General features: G+C 45.3%; 1 protein-coding gene across 5 annotated transcripts; it reads right to left on the bottom strand.

The window, feature by feature from the left end:
- Nucleotides 1-3132: 3132 nt before the first annotated feature.
- Nucleotides 3133-20394, bottom strand: LOC135533280 (tumor necrosis factor receptor superfamily member 14-like). Of its 5 annotated transcripts, none has more exons than XM_064960686.1 (10): nt 20306-20394; nt 8708-8826; nt 8023-8122; nt 7801-7926; nt 7514-7669; nt 7275-7362; nt 6913-7141; nt 5527-5577; nt 5342-5405; nt 3134-4686 (listed from the first exon to the last, which is right to left on the bottom strand). In XM_064960686.1, exons 2-9 carry the CDS (start codon nt 8735-8737, stop codon nt 5373-5375), a joined length of 813 nt encoding a protein of 270 aa, XP_064816758.1. In that variant the 5' UTR covers nt 8738-8826; nt 20306-20394; the 3' UTR covers nt 3134-4686; nt 5342-5372. The 5 variants fall into 5 exon arrangements, 4 of the variants coding, with proteins under 4 accessions (XP_064816758.1, XP_064816756.1, XP_064816757.1 ...); XM_064960684.1 differs by lacking the exon at nt 20306-20394 and adding an exon at nt 13604-13836; XM_064960685.1 differs by lacking the exon at nt 20306-20394 and adding an exon at nt 12849-13597.

The raw sequence follows: 20394 nt of genomic DNA, 5'->3' as shown, positions 1-20394 counted from the left end.
TCAGAGGAAGGCCCTAAAAATAGTCAAAGACTCCAGCCACCCTAGTCATAGACTGTTCTCACTGCTACAGCATGGCAAGCGGTACCGGCGGGCCAAGTCTCGGTCCAAGACGCTTCTCAACAGTTTTTACCCCCAAGCCATAAGACTCCTGAACAAGTTATCAAATGGCTACCCGGACTATTTGCATTGTCCCCCCTCCTTTACACTGCTGCTACTCTCTGTTCATCATATATGAATAGCCACTTTAATCGTACCAACATGTACATCCTACCTCAATTAGCCCGACTAACCGGTTCCTGTATATAGCCTCGCTACTGATATTTTTCACTGTCTTTTTACTGTTGTATTTATTTCTTTACTTATCTATTGTTCACCTAATACATATTTTTTACATGAAAATCGCACTGTTGGTTAGGGCCTGTGTAACGGGTTTCTTCCAACTCCTCCTCTGACGAAGAGGTGGAACAAGGATCGGACCAAAATGCAGCGTGGTTTGTTAGATACATCTTTAATGATGATGAAAACACGAACAATACAAAACAACAAACGTGGAAAACCGAAACAGCCCTGACTGGTGCAACAAACACAGAGACAGGAACAATCACCCACAAACACACAGTGAAACCCAGGCTACCTAAATATGGTTCCCAATCAGAACCTCTGATTGAGAACCATATCAGGCCAGACATAGAAATAGACAAACAAGGCATCCAACATAGAATGCCCACTCAGATCACACCCTGACCAACCAAAACATGGAAACATACAAATAAGCTATGGTCAGGGTGTGACAGTACCCCCCCCCCCCAAGGTGCGGACTCCGGCCGCAAAACCTGAACCTATCGGGGAGGGTCTGGGTGGGCATCTGTCCGCGGTGGCGGCTCCGGTGCTGGACGTGGCCCCCACTTCACCGTAGTCCTCCCCCCCTTGTCCGCCTCCGTGACCTCCTAGCCACGGCAACCCTACTAAATAACACGGGACAGAGGGGCAGCACGGGACAGAGGGGCAGCTCGGGACAGAGGGGCAGCTCGGGACAGAGGGGCAGCTCGGGACAGAGGGGCAGCTCGGGACAGGGGCAGCTCAGCACTGAGGGGAAGCTCAGCACTGAGGGGAGGCTCGGGACTGAGAGGAAGCCCAATACTGAGAGGAAGCCCAGCACAGAGAGGAAGCCCAGCACAGAGAGGAAGCTCAGCCAGGTAGTTGAATCCGGCAGATCCTGGCTGGCTGGCAGTTCTGGCAGATCCTGGCTGACTGGTGGATCTGGAAGAGTCGGGTTGACTGGCAGATCTGGAAGAGTCTGGCTGACTAGCAGATCTGGAAGAGTCTGGTTGACTAGCAGATCTGGAAGAGTCTGGTTGACTGGCAGATCTGGAAGAGTCTGGCTGACTGGCAGATCTGGAAGAGTCTGGCTGACTGGCAGATCTGGAAGAGTCTGGCTGACTGGCAGATCTGGAAGAGTCTGGCTGACTGGCAGATCTGGAAGAGTCTGGCTGACTGGCGGATCCTGGCAGACTGACGGCTCTGGATGCTCCACGCTGACTGGCAGCTCTGGCTGCTTCATGCTGACTGGCGGCTCTGGCTGCTCCATGCTGACTGGCGGCTCTGGCAGCTCCATGCAAACTGGCAGCTCCATGCAGACTGACAGCTCTGGCTGCTCTATGCAGACTGACAGCTCTGGCTGCTCTATGCAGACTGACAGCTCTGGCTGCTCCATGCAGACTGACAGCTCTGGCTGCTCCATGCAGACTGACATCTCTGGCTGCTCTATGCAGACTGACATCTCTGGCTGCTCCATGCAGACTGGCAGCTCTGGCACGGGCAGGAGACTCCGGCAACAAATGGGCAGGAGACTCAACAGGCAGGAGAGGAGGAAGGCTCTGGCTGCGCTGAACAGGCGGGAGAGGAGAGGAGGAAGGCTCTGCGCTGGCGCAGCAGCGCAGGAGAGGAGGAAGGCTCCGGCAGCGCTGGAGAGGCGAGGCGCACAGTAGGTCTGATCCGTGATGCTGGCACCGGTGGTACTGGGCCGAGGACATGTACAGGAATCCTGGTGCGGGGAGCTGCCACCGGAGGGCTGGGGTGTGGAGGTGGTACTGGGTAGACCGGACCGTGCAGGCGCACTGGAGCTCTTGAGCACCGAGCCTGCCCAAACTTACCTGGTTGAATATTCCCGGTCGCTCTGCCAGTGCGGCAAGATGGAATAGCCCGCACTGTGCTATGCAGGCGAACCGGGGACACCGAGCGTAAGGCTGTTGCCATGTAAGCTGGCCCAAGGAGACGCACTGGGGACCAGATGCGTAGAGCCGGCTTCATGGCATTTGGCTCGACGCTCAATCTAGCCCAGCCGATACGCGGAGCTGGAATAGAACGCACCGGGCTATGCACCCGCACTGGAGACACCGTGCGCACCACAGCATAACACGGTGCCTGCCCGGTCTCTCTAGCCCCCCGGTAAGCACAGGGAGTTTGCGCAGGTCTCCTACCTGGCGTAGCCATACTCCCTGTGAGTTGGAAGAAACCCGTTACAGAATCACCCACCACAAACGGACCAAGCAGCGTGTCAACAGGCAGGAGCCACAGGAGCAGCGATCACAGGACTTCTGGACTTGGGAGGAGATATTGGACGGAAAGGACCCTGGGCACAGCCTGGAGAATATCCCAAGGAAGAACGCCGTCCCAAGGAAGAACTGGAGGCGGAGTCTCTCTAAAGCACAGGGAGTTTGGAGGAGGCGCTGGTTTGAAGGAGGAGCAGGAGATCACTGGACGGAGGCGAGGCGCTGGTTTGGAAGCCCGTTGGAAGAGTCAGCACCAAAAATTTCTTGGGGCTGACTCTCGGGCTTCCAACAGCGTCGCCGTGCTGCCTCTTGCTTTCCGCTTCGCTTGCCTCTCCGCTTTCTCCGCCTCCAGTTCTTCCTTGGGACGGCGATATTCTCCAGGCTGTGCCCAGGGTCCTTTCCGTCCAATATCTCCTCCCAAGTCCAGAAGTCCTGTGATCGCTGCTCCTGTGGCTCCTGCCTGTTGACACACTGCTTGGTCCGTTTGTGGTGGGTGATTCTGTAACGGGTTTCTTCCAACTCCTCCTCTGACGAAGAGGTGGAACAAGGATCGGACCAAAATGCAGCGTGGTTCGTTAGATACATCTTTAATGATGATGAAAACACAAACAATACAAAACAACAAACGTGGAAAACCGAAACAGCCCTGACTGGTGCAACAAACACAGAGACAGGAACAATCACCCACAAACACACAGTGAAACCCAGGCTACCTAAATATGGTTCCCAATCAGAGACAATGACTAACACCTGCCTCTAATTGAGAACCATATCAGGCCAGACATAGAAATAGACAAACAAGACATCCAACATAGAATGCCCACTCAGATCACACCCTGACCAACCAAAACATAGAAACATACAAATAAACTATGGTCAGGGTGTGACAGCCTGTAAGTAAGCATTTCACTATAAGGTCTGTATTCGGCACACGTGACAAAGAAACTTAGATTTGATGTGATTCTGGCGGAACCCCCAAAATATGAAGGGAAGCCTGTTTGGATTTGTCCTTCGGTGGATAGCTAGCTAGTTAAAATCAGCCCTTTCCTAAATTAGTCATGGATGGAGATAAGGATTTAGACTTGTGGTTTTACCTAATTCTCTGTAATGGCCAATGATTGTAACTGTGATTCTGATCCAACCATTAATTCATACATTCTTTCTCTGGCCTAAGAGGATGGAAGATGTAGCAGGCTATACCCACCTCACAAAATGTAGTTGAAAAGACGACTATGCCCGACGTCCAATCTCCGTTTGGTTTTGGTTGAAAGTTTCAACGACTTGAAAACAACTTAATTTCAACGTACTTGCAGCCTATACACATGAACGCAGTATAAGAAAAATTGGTCTATGGACATTTTATTAACATCACACATCACGCCAGTATTTACACCCAGTATTTCTGTACAACATTAGTGCTAATTGTCTTTATTCCACTAATGAAGAAGACTGACTCAAATCCTCATCTACTCATATTTCAAACATCCAGCGTGAAAAAGGATACATTTCTTATTCCATACCTTAACATTAAGTGATTTTTTTCCATTACATTTGAACAATTCCGTTTTGATATTTCATATAACATGTAGTAATCGTAATTATTTATGCAACCAACTGATTTTTTTTTTTTACAATTATATTGTTTGCAAACAATGGAGTAAAACAAGTGTCGAATATTGCATCATATTCTTACTCTTTTAATCAATGGCATCAACATATTGCTATACTAATGAACCCAATGACCGACCAATCAACATTCTTGCAAAACTAATGAACAAAACTGTGCAAAAGGAACATATATTTTGGTCCATCTTTGAATCAAAAACTGTATAAATTTAGCATATCTTCCTCTGTGTCAAAATGATGGATGTTTAGTATCACCTTTGAACGAATCCAGTGCATTTTTGTTAAAAACATTTATTTTTTATCATTAATAAGTCGAAGGATTCAACTAATGAAAACTGAAACAAATCAAATGGATCAAACAGATCAATCCCACTTTTCAAGCCTGTTGAAGATGTTTGGTGGTGGTGTGGTAAACACCATCCTCTGGCTCTACCAGGGGAATGCTTCAGGTGGTCTCCCACAGCTCTGCGTATGTCATGTTCTGTGGCCTTGCTGTTCCATTTCTTGACTGCCAGGGCAACACAGAAATAAACATATTTAGTCATGTTATGTATATACAACACTCAATGTAATAGATATGTAGCAGCTTACACATATCTATTACTTTGAAGCACTTAAAGGTGACGCCTGTCATCCGATCACTCCAAGCTGCATTAGGTCTGGATTCACTAAAGTCCCATTGTGCTCGCATTAGGTTCAGATCTGCCAGGATGGGCATTGTGTTCAGAATTTGACATAGTCTGGATGCAATCAGGCCACCAAATATGTATAAGCTATGTAAAAGAGACGGGGTGAATGAGTGGGGAAAAGTACACGCTACACAAATTACTTTCAGAATAACAAAGAACAGATGTGGGTTCCTGAGAGGAAATCAACTGTCAAAAGGGGAGAGAAACTACATGAATCAGTGGACAATTTTTCACTAATGTAAATGAATATTTAACACTTTTTGGTTTACTACATGGAATCATGTAGTAACCCAAAATTATTTCATAGTTTTGATGTCTTCATGATTATTCGACAATGTAGAAAATAGTACAAATAAAGAAAAACCCTTGAATGAGTAGGGGTGTCCAAACTTTTGACTGGTACTGTAGATGGAACATACTTGCTTTTGCATACGTGATATAAATATTTACCATCCAAACCATGTGACCTCTCACCTCTCTGGCTGTAGAAGTGTCTCACTGTGCTCTACCCTCGCTGGGTCCTCAGAGGAGAGGAAAGCTGGGAAGGGATGGAAGGATGAATGGATCAATCATTCAACAAGTCAGTAAAATAAAGGGAGTGTTGATTAGCTTAAATATCCATCTCCCACCCATGGAGAGACCTATATTCTGTGTCTTACCCTCCAGACAGTCTCGGGGGTAACGAGGCGGCTTGCCTCATTCCTGGTCAGCTGACATGGCAGGGGGAGAGAGAATCATCACTGGTTCATATACACACAGGACAAGGACAATAAGCCTAGTTAATGCAACACTACTATAGAGAAATAGCAATGGCGTCTTTTTGTAGGCATTAACTCCACCATGGTTCGTTGGACGAAGCCTATGGGGAAATGAATGCCGTTTTGGTAGGGTTTTGGATGAGCGTAGAAAGTAAGGTCTGTGGTAAACACAGGCTTGGGAGTTTTGTTCTATGAGATAATCATCAGCTAACGTCACTTTTTGTGAATTTCTAAGTATTTATGTCACCATAAAAAGCACATAAACGCTTCATAATTCATCAAATTATCCCATAGAACAAAACGTATAAGATTTCCTAAGCCTGTTTTAACCTCAGACCTTATTTTACGCGTTTATCCTAAAACCCTACTCCTTCCCCATAGGAATGTCTGAACAAACCAGAGGCAACTCAGTTCACTTTTTTAGGACTACAATCTGGTGAGCTCTATTTCATGCCCTCTTAAACTGAATTAATGTGAGGATTTTAATTAAATATAAAACTTCAGTCTCACAGAGAACGCTATGTTCATATTTGTAGTGTATAACAAGAGGTGCCAGCTCTGAGTCTGGGTTTGATTATGATAATGCTATCTCTTACCTATCCATCTCTGAGTCTGGGTTTGATTATGATAATGCTATCTCTTACCTATCCATCTCTGAGTCTGGGTTTGATTATGATAATGCTATCTCTTACCTATCCATCTCTGAGTCTGGGTTTGATTATGATAATGCTATCTCTTACCTATCAATCTCTGAGTCTGGGTTTGATTATAATATGCTAGCTCTTACCTATCCATCTCTGAGTCTGGGTTTGCTCCTGATTTTTGAGCCACTGAAGCAGACTGGGATGTTACTGCCTGAGAGGTTTCTTTGCCCTTTGACCTCTTGAGGAGGATCCATTGTCATCAAGCGGCTTTGTTTCTTCATCAGACAGTGAAGTGAACAAGGACAGTGTGAAAGTGAGGCTATAGTTTCATAGCACTTTGACCATATCTTAGTTGTCCTCATTGCATTGATAACAGGAAGTAATAGAGCATACACCTTTAGTCAAACGGCTGAAGCTCTTGACAACTCACCATCTACAAAACTAACACCTGCAAGATGCTGTACTTTCTTCATTGTACTACATTGCTTGGTGTTTCCTCTAAATCTGATGATGCCTAATAGAAGGAAACATATTACTCAATGAAACATTTCTAGTTCAGCCCAGAGTAAGTAGAGCAATAATAACATCTGCTCAGCTAACCTTAGCACAGTGACGGTTCAACATGTAGATTATATCAACACACCTCTACAGCATTTACTGTCACTGGAGAAAAAGTCACTGTTGTTGGACTTCTTTTCTTCCTTAGAATTACAATTCTTCTTCTTATTATTATTATTATAGGAGCTATTAGGACTGATGCCACAACAACACCAATGATGATTCCAGGTTCTATTCTTGAGGGTTGTGGTCCACATTCAGAATTGGACCAATGAGTTCCTGGTCTTAGTTCTTGAAAACCTAAAGATTTACACCTGTAACACATAATATAACAGTCTGAGACAGCGATTTGATCATTCAACTTTCCATGATATTGTATATTTGTACTGTACTATGTTGTATTATTTATCCTACACTTTTGATGTATGTAAACATATGTGAACTTACTGTGTGTGTGGCTGGCAGGCTGCTAATAATCCATCTGAATAGGTGTCACCAGTACAGTCAGAACACACAGTATCTGTAGATGCTGTTCCTGCAGAAATACATAATTGCATTTTGTGTTTTCCCCTACTAATTCAATTCCATGAACTGTTAATGATTATTCACACTGAAGTTACCAACTTGACTAAATTGAATTATGACAATACAAGTATTAGTATAATGAGGTGAGACAGAAGACCAACCTGTGTGGTTGATGTATTGACCAGGTTTACAGCTGCTGTGTCTCTGGGCTGCTCTACAACCCTCCTTAGTTGGGTCTAGACAGTAGAATCCCTCCAGTGTCCCGCAGACAGTGTCTGATGAAGGTCTACATGACTGCTTTACCTTCAAACCCAAACCTAGAGAGAAAACATGGCATCTATTATCTGATGCAGATTACAACTGACATATCCTCATAGCATAACAACACAGACTAACATATCAGTGTTTGTGTCTGGGTTTCAGTACAGACACACAGGACCACTCTTACCTGGATCACAGTTGATACACACTTTGCATTTTATGAGACCATTGGGCTCATCAAGGAAAGTAGCATCAACACAGGGCACACAGCTGGTACTGGTGAATTCAGTACAATGCTTATGTACACGATTTCCTGGTGAAGAGAGAATCACAATGTCACGTTTTTCTGTTAGTGTTGATGATGTATTAACGTCTGGTGATTCATATAATGTAAAGAGAGGGTTCTTACCTGGTGAACACATGGGACAACATTCATCCCTTATTCTGTATTCAGCTCTACCACATGCAATACAGGATCCAATGCTTTCAAACACCAATATAATAGTTATCTGGAAGTAGAGAAAATGTCAGAAAACAAATCACAAAAATGTAAACTGATGGTGTGTATTTATAAAACTTACAGAAATATTCACATTTCAAAAACAATGATAGTAATTACATGGGACCATTTTAAAGAGTATTTTGTGAGTGTGTGTGGTGGCTCCCCTGGCGTGTTTTTAATTTGTCTTTAAAGGTGTGACAAAAACCCCAAGATAATCTAGGTCAGCAACTCCCTAACTCGGTTTTGGGGACCCAAATGGCTGAAGGTTTTGGTTGTCGCCCTAGCACTACACAGCTGACTCAAATAACCAAAGCTTGATGAGGAGTTCATTATTTGAATCAGCTGTGTAGTGCTAGGGCAAAAAACTAAATGTTAGGGTTCCCAGGACCCTTAGGGTCCCCAGGACTGAGTTTGGGAAACGCTGACCTAGTGAAAATGTACATCTCTCCACCACGTTTTTTTCTAAATGGTTTCATTAAAATGGACAGAACCATTAGGCTAATAATAACTCTGATTTATATTTCATAGGGGAAATATTTACATTGATAATTGTTTTTAAACATGCCAAATAAATCAGAAAAGTTTCACTCACAGTCCATATCAAGATTTCAAATGGTGCCATTGTTCCTCAATCCTCTCCAACTCACTGGAGGACACACACACTGGATTTGTGATGTTCTTAGGAGTTTTGAAGAATCGAGATGAACTGACCTGCAGACTTATTGTATTTTAGTACATGTAAATATAATTCTTTTAATTAGTAAATGATGATATCTTACTGAATTGAATCACTGAAGAAAAAATGAATAAAAAAGAAGTATGAAACAGAAATAGGCGTGTAGTTATTAGAGAATGTTGCCATCTTTGACACTTGATACAGATACGACCAGGAAGGTATTATTGTTGCAGGTTAGGAGAGCATTTCCGCTAACCTTAACCCCTTTCCTAACCTTAACCTAACCCTTCTAACCTGCAGCATATAACATCAGTAGTACACTATAGTACAGAGATTCCCAACCTTTACTGTCCCAGTGAGTGAAGAAACATGGTCTTCCTCCTTTTTTAACCAGCTCATGTTTAAAACAATTACATGTTAAAACACCACTGGAGTCTGGAGATACAACTCATCACTATAACTGGGCCTCTGAGTCTGTTTTATCCCTGTTGCGCTGTCTGTCTCTGCATCTCTGCTGTCACTGTCCCTCTGTGATTTACCTTGTTCTGATCTGTCACAGTCTGTCAGATATTCTCCTCAGTTGTCTTGTTCTGATCTGTCACTGTCTGTAACTTTGTTGTCAGTCTGTCAGCCTGTCTGTCTCTTCTTGTTCTCCTCTGCTGTCACTCTGCCCTCCCTACCCTTTTGTCAGAAGGTGTCACAGCAGTTCTTCTCTGTCACCCTGCCAATGACATCATCTGTATCCAGGACCATAAGGATTTCCTTTTCAGTTGCCATCAGAATAAATGCTTCCAAGAGATCGTAGGATAGGGTGCTCCTGAGTTGATGTTTTATGAATTTGAGAGTTGAGAAAAGATGTCAACCGATTATGATTTTTCAACGCCGATACCGATTATTGGAGGACCAAAAAAGCCGATACCGATTAATCGGACGATTTAATAAAAAATAAAAAACTGTATTTGTAATCATGACAATTACAACAATACTGAATTAACACTTATTTTAACTTAATATAATACATCAATAAAATCAATTTTGCCTCAAGTAGATAATGAATGTTCAATTTGGTTTAAAAAATGCAAAAACAGTGTTGGAGAAGAACGTAAAAGTGCAATATGTGCTATGTAAGAAAGCTAACGTTTCAGTTCCTTGCTCAGAACATGAGAACATATGAAAGCTGTTGGTTCCTTTTAACATGAGTCTTCAATATTCCCAGGTAAGAAGTTTTAGGTTGTAGTTATTATAGGACTATTTCCCTCTATACTATTTGTATTTCATTAACCGTTGACTATTGGATGTTCTTATAGGCACTTTAATATTGCCAGTGTAACAGTATAGCTTCCATCCCTCTACTTGCTCCTCCCTGGGCTCGAACCAGCAACACAACGACCACAGCCACCACATCAAAGCAGCGTTACCCATGCAGAGCAAGGGAAACAGCCACCCCAAGGCTCAGAGGGAGTGAAGTTTGAAACACGATTAGCGTGCGCTAACTAGCCAGCCATTTCACTTCGGTTACACCAGCCTCATCTGGGAGTTGATTGGTTTGAAGTCATAAACAGCGCAATGCTTGACGAATGTTTACGTGCCTGCTTCTGCCTACCACCGCTCAGTCAGATACTTAGATCCTTGTATGCTCAGTCAGATTATATGCAACACAGCACACGCTAGATAATATCTAGTAATATCATCAAACATGTGTAGTTAACTAGTGATTATGATTGTTTTTTATAAGACAAGTTTAATGCTAGCTAGCAACTTACCTTGGCTTACTGCATTTGCATAATAGGCAGTCTTGTGGAGTGCAACGAGAGAGAGGCAGGTCGTTATTGCATTGGAGCTGTTAACTGTAAGGTTGCAAGATTGGATCCCCCGAGCTGACAAGGTGAAACTCTGTCCTTCTGCCCCTGAACGAGGCAGTTAACCCAACGTTCCTAGGCCGTCATTGAAAATAAGAATGTGTTCTCAACTGACTTGCCTAGTTAAATAAAGATTAAATAAAGGTGTAAAAAAAATATATATATCGGCAAATCTGCGCCCAAAAATACCGATCTCCGATTGTTATGAAAACTTGAAATCGGCCCTAATTAATCGGCCATTCCAATTAATCGGTCGACCTCTAGTTGAGAAGCTCCTCTCACAGGCTACCTGGGTGACACAAACGGTGAATAGGAACTTGTACCCCAGGCCGATAACATGGTAGGCCTCTGTCAACAAGATGTACCACTGTAGACGTTGACAACAACATACAGAACAGTTCAAACATGTTGAACAACTTGCATTCATCATCTCCACTTATTCTTCATCAGGTCCATCTGCAGGTATCTCTCACAGTCCTGGTTGTGTATTTCTCCACTGCTGATGTTTTCAGTCTCTCCCCCTGACAGGCAAGAATAGTCAACTCACACTGCAAAGTGCTGACAGCTGCTTGACTGTCAAACTCAAGCAAGAGTTTGCTTAGTTTTGCAAGTGATGTCTGGGGCAATCCATTATATTGTATCTCTGAGAACCTGCTGGGGTCCAGATGAGTAAAGTCTGTGTGCAACCTGCCTGGTGTCAGCAAGCGCTGACAGATGCTCTCAGTGACTGTATCCATGATGACAGAGTGCACCTTAGTCTTGTAGACCCTCTCTGCATCCCTATCACGGTATCATGGCATGGTCTTCCTTTTCTTTGTTCTCTTCTGAGGCATCTCAGCTTGCACTTCCAGTTCGTTGTCTTCATCCTGTTCTTGCAGCTTGTCAGTGGACCACTGCATGAAGCTGTTTGCAGCCCTCTCCACAGCAAGTCCCTCACATTATTTTGCAGAGCCTCTTGTGTTCCCAATACCATCCCTCTGTCAGGATGTCCATGCCACTGGTTTGAAGGTACATGGAGAGAGGGGACGTATTCTCAAATATACACAGAACTGTTTGGGCAGTGAAGATTGTGTTGTATCTTGAGAAGAGACTCTGTTAATGCTCTGGCCTTGACACGTACAGTTGGCCTTTGACCTGCCATCTCTTCAATTAACCATCAAGGTGAGAATGACATCCACAAACAGAGCATTTTGTGGGTCGCCAAAGAATACAAAGACCTTCTTCAGAGCAGCATCCTTGGCCCACCAGCGTGCTTCACCTATAGGAGAGAGACGTCTGTGGCGAGTGTCCAGGCTCTTTTTTCCACACATTGATTCTTTGGTAGGACTCTGGAATTAACACTGCCAGGTTATTTAGTAGAGAGAACAGACATAGCTACTCCTATTGTGTCTGCAATCACAGGAGTCAGGATGTGTGTGCTACACCACGTGTACTTGGTTGGGAGAGTGGGAGTTTTCAAACATTTCTATAGGTAGGCCTAAAGGTCTTTAGGCAAAACAACACAATCAAGACGGAAAGCTCCTTGAAAATGGGAATATGCCAGTCCTATTGGGCCAAAATCAATTATGGCCTATTGTATAGATAATAGAACGAATATGAATGAAATATTTAAGAGATCTGATTTTTAGTTTATAAATACTTTGCTACAATGGCCCAGTTTGTTATCTACCCATTTCTTTCTTTTAGCATGTGCACGTAGTAAGTACACCATCATACTTATAGGATAAGTGTATTTTCAGATACCACAATGATCCTTTAGTTGTGGATGTTTCATGTAGCCAGCCTGTAACAACTTCCATATCCTGCACATAGAACTATGGAATCCGGTCTGTAACTGAACAGTTTAGCACCATACCAGCAGGTGGAATCCAAGCCTTAAACATAACAGTGGACACATCACCACAGTCCCTCTCTTGCTCTTGGACCTCATCTTTGTAAGTCTATGTATCACTCTTTTTGTTACCCGTTTGACTTTGAATGTGTGCCACTTCAGCTCAGCTAATCTGATAACTGGGCCGGACCATTTTGGGAGGGTGGGGCGGTCTTGCCTACTGGTCAGCCAAGTGCTCAATACAGATTATTTTGACAACAGAGATATCGTACAAAAGTAATCGAAAACAGGTCCACTACCCGCCGGCCATGTTTTTTTTGTAGAAATAAAATATGATTTAATTTATTTTTATTTTTTAACAACTCACCCCAATAAAAAATGATTTGGTCTTTCTGCCGTTTGCCAGATGTCCAATTTGCCCATGCATGGAGCAATGTCCTACACCTGGCAGCAGGCCAAAATAACGATGAATGCCTCCACTCCAAAATGTTGCATTCCAACAAGCGTTCTTCTAAGATCCTAAAAGTTCCTCAGGGTTCTTGGCTATGAAAAATGCCTCCAAGAACCCCAAAGGAGGTGGGACCTCCTCAAAAACCTCCTTAGTTTGTGGGGGTTCTTGCAGGAACTGCCCAACTGAAACATTTGGATTTGAATTTGAGGTGACAGCAGGTGCAGGCACTTAAACTGAAAAATGTAAAGATTTCCTGAATATAAGGTAAGGTTTCTCCCTTGTATGATCTAAACTGATACTGTTTGATGATCATACCCTCTATCTTTTCATATTTGTAGAAATGGCAGTGTTGTTTGACACTTTCTACCTTATAAAATTCTGTATATCAAATCAACAAAGAGGTAAGAATATGTTGAAGGCTGTAGCTGCATTGGGTGCAGATGACTATACCTCTCGCTTGTGTGAGTTTAGCACCACACTTCCTAATCAAAATGCAGTTGAGTCACCAGAGGTAGAACAGACATTGAAAACAAAAGGAAGAGATCAGCCTTGTCGTAAAATTACAAATACAGTCATTGATCACAATTAAAATCTGTCATTATTTTTCAGTTACTGCACGGTACATTTTAAGTAGGCTATTTCTACATATACACACATAATCTGTATCTTACCCCGTCTTGGTTGGCAGTTGGACTATTTTACTTTCACTCTGACTTTCCAGATAACGTTGAGAAAAGTGGGAGGCAACCTACTGATAATCCACTATTCAGTTTAAATGGATAATCCACCCCAGAAATACAAATCAATTTGGTGAAAACCTATGTTCTATCAGTTGGTAAAATACATTTCTCCTCATGATTTAACTTGTAAATGGTCCGCCTGTGAAAATCTGGACATCGTGTATGAACACATCATAACTAGGCTATAGAATTATTGTCACTGGAGATAAAGGATTTCACACTATCACATGTCATAATGCTTTCAAAACAATGATCTACACTCCGGATCGCCAAATCAGCCAATAGATACTATGGCCACACATCCATCCGTTTATATTGTCATGACAAATATAGACTTCGCTTAGATGTCCTCAATCTAAACAGTGTACGAAATGAATAACTTCCATTTCTTCTTCAAGTACCATGTCACAATGTGTCGTGTCTGTAGGATAACGGAACACACTGCAAACTCATACTGGATTTAAATACCCATTAAGGTAATCAAAAGGGATGTTTATTCTGAGTGGATATTAGCACCATTGTGAATCCATACTAAATGTATGTTTTCTTTTGTTTTTAAAGAACATTTAACCTGCAATTTAATTTGATGAGTATGTTTCTGTAATCCCCACTGTTGTCATGTATTTGTCACTGTAATAAAATAAAACACAAAATACAAACAATAATGCTGTCACGACTTCTGCCGAAGTCGTTGCCTCTCCTTGTTCGGGCGGTGCTCGGCGTTCGACGTCACCGGTCTTCTAGCCATCATTGATCCTTTTTTTCATTTTCCATTGGTTTTGTCTTGTCTTCCCACACACCTGTTTTCAATCCCATTCATTACCTGTTGTGTATTTAACCCTCTGTTTCCCCTCATGTCTTTGTCAGAGATTGTTTTATTGTCAGTATAGTGTGATTGTTGTATAGGTGCGCGTCGGGTCCTTGTACCCATGTTTGGTTTGTTTGTACATTTATTGTTATGGAGCATACTCTTGGAACTTTATTAAAAGACTCCATTTTACACTCAGTTTGACTCTCCTGCGCCTGACTTCCCTGCCACCTATTACACCTATGCATGACAGAATCTCTGACCAATATATATGAAGTCAGCAGGAGAGGACACTATGCCCATGGACCTGGAGGAACACGTTCAGGAACAAGCGAGGGAGCTTGACTGTATCAGCTCCGTCATGGAGAACATTGTCCAGAAAATGGATCGCTGGGAGAGGCAGGGAGTTTCTCCAGCGCCACCACCACCACAACCGGAATCTCCCGTGAACGTTTTTTCCTCTCCGGAATCGAGGATCCATTTATCCCTACCCACGGGATACAACGGAGATACTGCCGGCTGCCAGGGTTTCCTCCTCAAACTGAACTTATATCTAGCCACGGCCTCCCCAGTACCATCTGACCGTGAGAAGAGTTACGCCCTCGTCTCATGCCTCACCGGGAAAGCCCTGGAATGGGCCAGCGCTGTGTGTAGAAGGGAGGATGCCGCGTTGCACCATTTTGAGGAGTTCACCCGCCAATTCCGGATAGTATTCGATCACCCACCTGAAGGCAAAGCAGCGGGTGAGCTCCTCTATCATCTGAGGCAGGAGACGAGGAGTGCCCAGGATTTTGCTTTGGAGTTTAGGACCTTGGCTGCCGGCGCTGGATGGAGCGACAGGGCCCTGATCGACCATTACCATTGTAGTCTACGCGAGGACGTCCGTCGGGAGCTGGCCTGTAGAGACACCACCCTCACCTTCGACCAGCTGGTGGACATGTCCATCAAGCTGGACAACATGCTGGCTACTCGTGGACGTCTAGATCGGGGTCTGGTTGTTCCATCCTCCCGCACCCTCTCTCCCGAACCTATGGAATTGGGAGGGATGGTGCGCAGGGAGACCGGAGGGGGTCCCCGCTCGAGCACCATTCAGGGTCGCAGAGGGCACACTGCTGATCAGTGCCGGGTTGGTTCCTCTGGGAATAGAGAGGGCAGGCAGGACATTCTGGCGTCACCCCAGGTGAGTAGGCACCATTCTCATCCAGAGCCCTCTGCTGCACTAATGTTTGTCTGTCTTTTTTCCTGATTTTTCACTGCATTCCCAGTATAAGGCACTAGTAGATGCAGGTGCGGCTGGGAATTTCATTAATAAAAGTCTAGCTCATAGTTTAGGGATCCCTATTGTTCATGTGGATATGCCTTTCCCTATTCATGCCTTAGATAGTCGACCATTAGGGTCAGGGTTTATCTGGGAGGTAACCACACCTTTGTGTATGATCACAAGGAGAAGATGAGTCTTTTCCTTATTGATTCTCCTGCGTATTCTGTGCTGCTAGGCCTACCCTGGTTAGTTTGTCATAACCCCACTGTTTCTTGGCCACAGAGGGCTCTCACGGGGTGGTCGCGAGAATGCTCAGGTAGGTGTTTAGGGGTTTCCGTTGGTGCTACTACGGTGGAAAGTCCAGACCAGGTCTCCACCGTGCGCATTCCCCCCGAATATGCCGATTTGGCTCTCGCTTTCTGTAAAAAGAAGGCGACTCAATTACCACCCCATCGATGGGGGGATTGTGCGATAGATCTCCTGGTAGACGCTGCATATCCCAAGAGTCACGTGTATCCTCTGTCGCAAGCGGAGACGGAGGCTATGGAGACATATGTCTCTGAATCCCTGCATCAGGGGTTCATTCAGCCATCCATTTCACCCGTCTCTTCGAGTTTCTTTTTTGTGAAAAAAAAGGATGGCGGTTTATGCCCGTGCATTGATTATCGAGGTCTTAATAAAATCACAGTGAAATATAGTTACCCGCTACCTCTGATCAATATGGTTATTGAGTTAATGCACAGGGCACATGTTTTCACAAAATTGGATCTCAGGAGTGCGTACAATCTGGTGCGTATTAAGAAGGGTGATGAGTGGAAGACGGCATTTAGCACTACCTCAGGTCATTATGAGTACCTGGTCATGCCATATGGGTTGATGAATGCTCCATCAGTTTTCCAATCATTTGTAGATGAGATCTTCAGGGACCTGCACGGGCAGGGTGTAGTGGTGTATATCGATGATATTCTGATATACTCTGCTACACGCACCGAGCATGTGTCCCTGGTGCGCAGGGTGCTTGGTCGCCTGTTGGAGCATGATCTATATGTCAAGGCTGAGAAATGCTTGTTTTTCCAACAATCCATCTCCTTCCTAGGGCATCGGATTTCCACTTCAGGAGTGGAGATGGAGAGCGACCGCATTACAGCCGTGCGTAATTGGCCGACTCCAACCACGGTAAAGGGGTTGCAGCGTTTTGGGGTTTTCCAATTACTACCGGAGGTTTATCCGGGGTTTTGGTCAGGTGGCAGCTCCCATTACCTCACTGCTAAAGGGGGCCCGGTGCGCTTGCAGTGGTCGGCTGAGGCGAACAGGGTTTTTGAGCACCTGAAGACTCTGTTTACCTCGGCGCCTGTGCTGGCTCATCCGGATCCCTCTTTGCCATTCATAGTGGAGGTGGACGCATCCGAAGCTGGGATAGGAGCAGTGCTCTCTCAGCGTTCGGGTACGCCACTGAAGCTTCGCCCCTGTGCTTTCTTTTCGAAGAAACTCAGCCCGGCGGAGCGAAACTATGATGTGGGGAACCGAGAGCTGTTAGCTGTCATAGAAGCATTGAAGGTGTGGAGGTATTGGCTTGAGGGGGCTAAACACCCTTTTCTCATCTAGACTGACCACCGCAATCTGGAGTACATCCGGCAGGCGAAGAGATTGAATCCTCGCCAGGCAAGGTGGGCCATGTTTTTCACTCGTTTTGTGTTTACTCTTTCTTACAGACCAGGCTCCCAGAACATTAAGGCAGACGCATTGTCTCGGCTGTATGACACAGAGGAGCGGTCCATGGATCCCACTCCCATACTCCCAGCTTCGTGTCTGGTGGCGCCTGTAGTGTGGGAGCTGGACGCGGACATTGAGCGGGCGTCACGTGCAGAGCCTTCTCCCCCTGAGTGTCCAGCTGGTCGTCTGTACGTTCCGTCTGCTGTCCGCGACCGATTGATATATTGGGCTCACACGTCACCCTTCTCTGGTCATCCTGGTATAGGTCGGACGATGCGCTGTCTTGAAGGAAGGTACTGGTGGCCCCCTTTAGCTAAGGACGTGAGGATTTATGTTTCTTCCTGTTCGGTGTGCGCCCAGTGAAAGGCTCCTAGACACCTGCCCAGAGGTAAGCTACAACCTCTACCCGTTCCTCAACGGCCATGGTCGCACCTGTCGGTGGATTTTTTGACTGATCTTCCACATTCACAGGGTTACACCACGATCCTGGTCGTTGTGGATTGGTTTTCAAAGTCCTGTCGTCTCCTCCCTTTGCCCGGTCTCCCTACGGCCTTACAAACTGCAGAGGCCCTGTTTACACACGTTTTCCGGCACTATGGGGTGCCTGAGGATATAGTGTCTGATCGGGGTCCCCAGTTCACATCAATGGTCTGGAAGGCGTTCATGGAGCGTCTGGGGATCTCGGTTAGTCTTACCTCAGGTTTTCACCCCGAGAGTAACGGGCAGGTGGAGAGAGTTAACCAGGATGTGGGTAGGTTTCTGCGGTCTTATTGCCAGGATCGGCCGGGGGAGTGGGCGAAGTTCGTGCCCTGGGCAGAGATGGCTCAGAACTCGCTACGTCACTCCTCCACTAACCTTACTCCCTTTCAATGTGTATTAGGGTATCAGCCGGTTCTGGCTCCTTGGCATCAGAGCCAGACCGAGGCCCCTGCGGTGGACAATTGGTTTCGGCACGCTGAGGAAACCTGGGAGGCAGCCCACGTCCACCTTCAGCGTGCCATAAGGTGCCAGAAAATTGGCGCAGACCGTCGCCGCAGTGAAGCCCCAGTGTTCGCACCAGGGGACAGGGTCTGGCTCTCGACCCGAAACCTGCCCCTTCGCCTGCTCTGCCGGAAGCTGAGTCCACGGTTTGTGGGGCCGTTTAAAGTCCTGAGGAGAGTGAATGAGGTATCTTATAGGTTACAACTACCCACTCATTACCGTATTAACCCCTCATTCCATGTGTCTCTCCTCAGGCCGATGGTGGCTGGCCCGCTCCAGGAGGCTGAAGTGCGTGATGTTCCTCCGCCTCCTCTAGACATCGAGGGGGTTCCGGCGTACTCTGTTCGATCCATTTTGGATTCGAGACGTCGGGCGAGGGGCCTTCAGTACCTCGTGGACTGGGAGGGGTACGGTCCGGAGGAGAGATGCTGGGTTCCGGTGGAGGACGTGTTAGATCCTTCCATGTTATCAGAATTCCACCGTCTCCATCCGGATCGCCCTGCACCTCGCCCTCCGGGATGTCCCCGAGGCCGGTGTCGACGTGCAGCTGGAGCCGCGCGTCGGGGGGGGGGGGGGGGTACTGTCACGACTTCTGCAGAAGTCGTTGCCTCTCCTTGTTCCGGCCGTGCTCGGCGTTTGACGTCACCGGTCTTCTAGCCATCATTGATCCTTTTTTCATTTTCCATTGGTTTTGTCTTGTCTTCCCACACTCCTGTTTTCAATCCCATTCATTACCTGTTGTGTATTTAACCCTCTGTTTCCCCTCATGTCTTTGTCAGAGATTGTTTTATTGTCAGTATAGTGTGATTGTTGTATAGGTGCGCGTCGGGTCCTCGTACCCATGTTTGGTTTGTTTGTACATTTATTGTTATGGAGCATACTCTTGGAACTTTATTACACCATTTTACACTCAGTTTGACTCTCCTGCGCCTGACTTCCCTGCCACCTATTACACCTATGCATGACAAATGCTGCAATGTCGCAGTAAGGCATACACATTTAGGACTGATCTTAGAATGATGAAATGCATGTTTATTCTCATTCACTCTGATTGGCCCCCTCAAACACCATTGTTTAGATTGACATAATTTAAGATATCTTCTTAAATTATGTCAAACACCCATATAAACAGAATGAATATAACAGGCTTGGAACCTCTAACCCTGGCAATTCATTATATTCTATGTAACAACCACTCTATGACATCAGCAGCCATAGAGAGAGAACGTGTGTCATCTCTATGATGGCAGTCTCATAGAAAAACTCTATTCTTTGAGATGGAATGTTAAAACCTTCTCTGTAATAACCATAGAGATATATGATCTTGGTAAAATGTAAACATAAGCCCTGGACATCTAATCTAAATTATTATTTGGATAGGTGACTTCTATCATTCCATTCTACAATAATATGTTACACAAACGTTCTTAACATCCACAAAATACAGTCAGTAAACATTTCCTGTTGGTGGTCTATAACCTATGTGAAACGGCTAGCTAGTTAGCGGTGGTGCACGCTAATAGCGTTTCAATCGGTGATGTCACTTGCTCTGAGGCCTTGAAGTAGTTGTTTCCCTTACCATCGCGCTGCAGGTTTTGTGGCGGGATGGTAACGATGCTTCGTGAGGTGGCTGTTGTTCATGTGTGCAGAGGGTCCCTGGTTTGAGGCGAGGAGAGGGACGGAAGCTATACTGTTACATAATGTTATGTAAGTCTGCTCCTGGGAAGGATTTGCTGGACCCCTCCACACTCCCAGGAAAACCAGTTACCCAGCATCATATTGGAGGTCAGTATTGACTGTAGTTGTAGTATTATAACCCCTCTTTTTAAAGGAGCAGAACATGCTGATGTTAGGTGAGGAAATCACTCACCTGGCAGTTTGAAGAGGTGAAGAAAACCAAGAGATCTCTGTTCTTCAGGAAGAGCTGACAGAACTGACCATTTCTCATAATGAGAATGG

The sequence above is a fragment of the Oncorhynchus masou genome, unplaced genomic scaffold (genome assembly GCF_036934945.1).
Source record: "Oncorhynchus masou masou isolate Uvic2021 unplaced genomic scaffold, UVic_Omas_1.1 unplaced_scaffold_2321, whole genome shotgun sequence".
In the NCBI taxonomy this organism is placed as follows: Eukaryota; Metazoa; Chordata; class Actinopteri; order Salmoniformes; family Salmonidae; genus Oncorhynchus; species Oncorhynchus masou.
The sequence above is the reverse complement of the archived record's forward strand: the minus strand, read 5'-3'. Positions and strand labels throughout refer to the sequence as shown.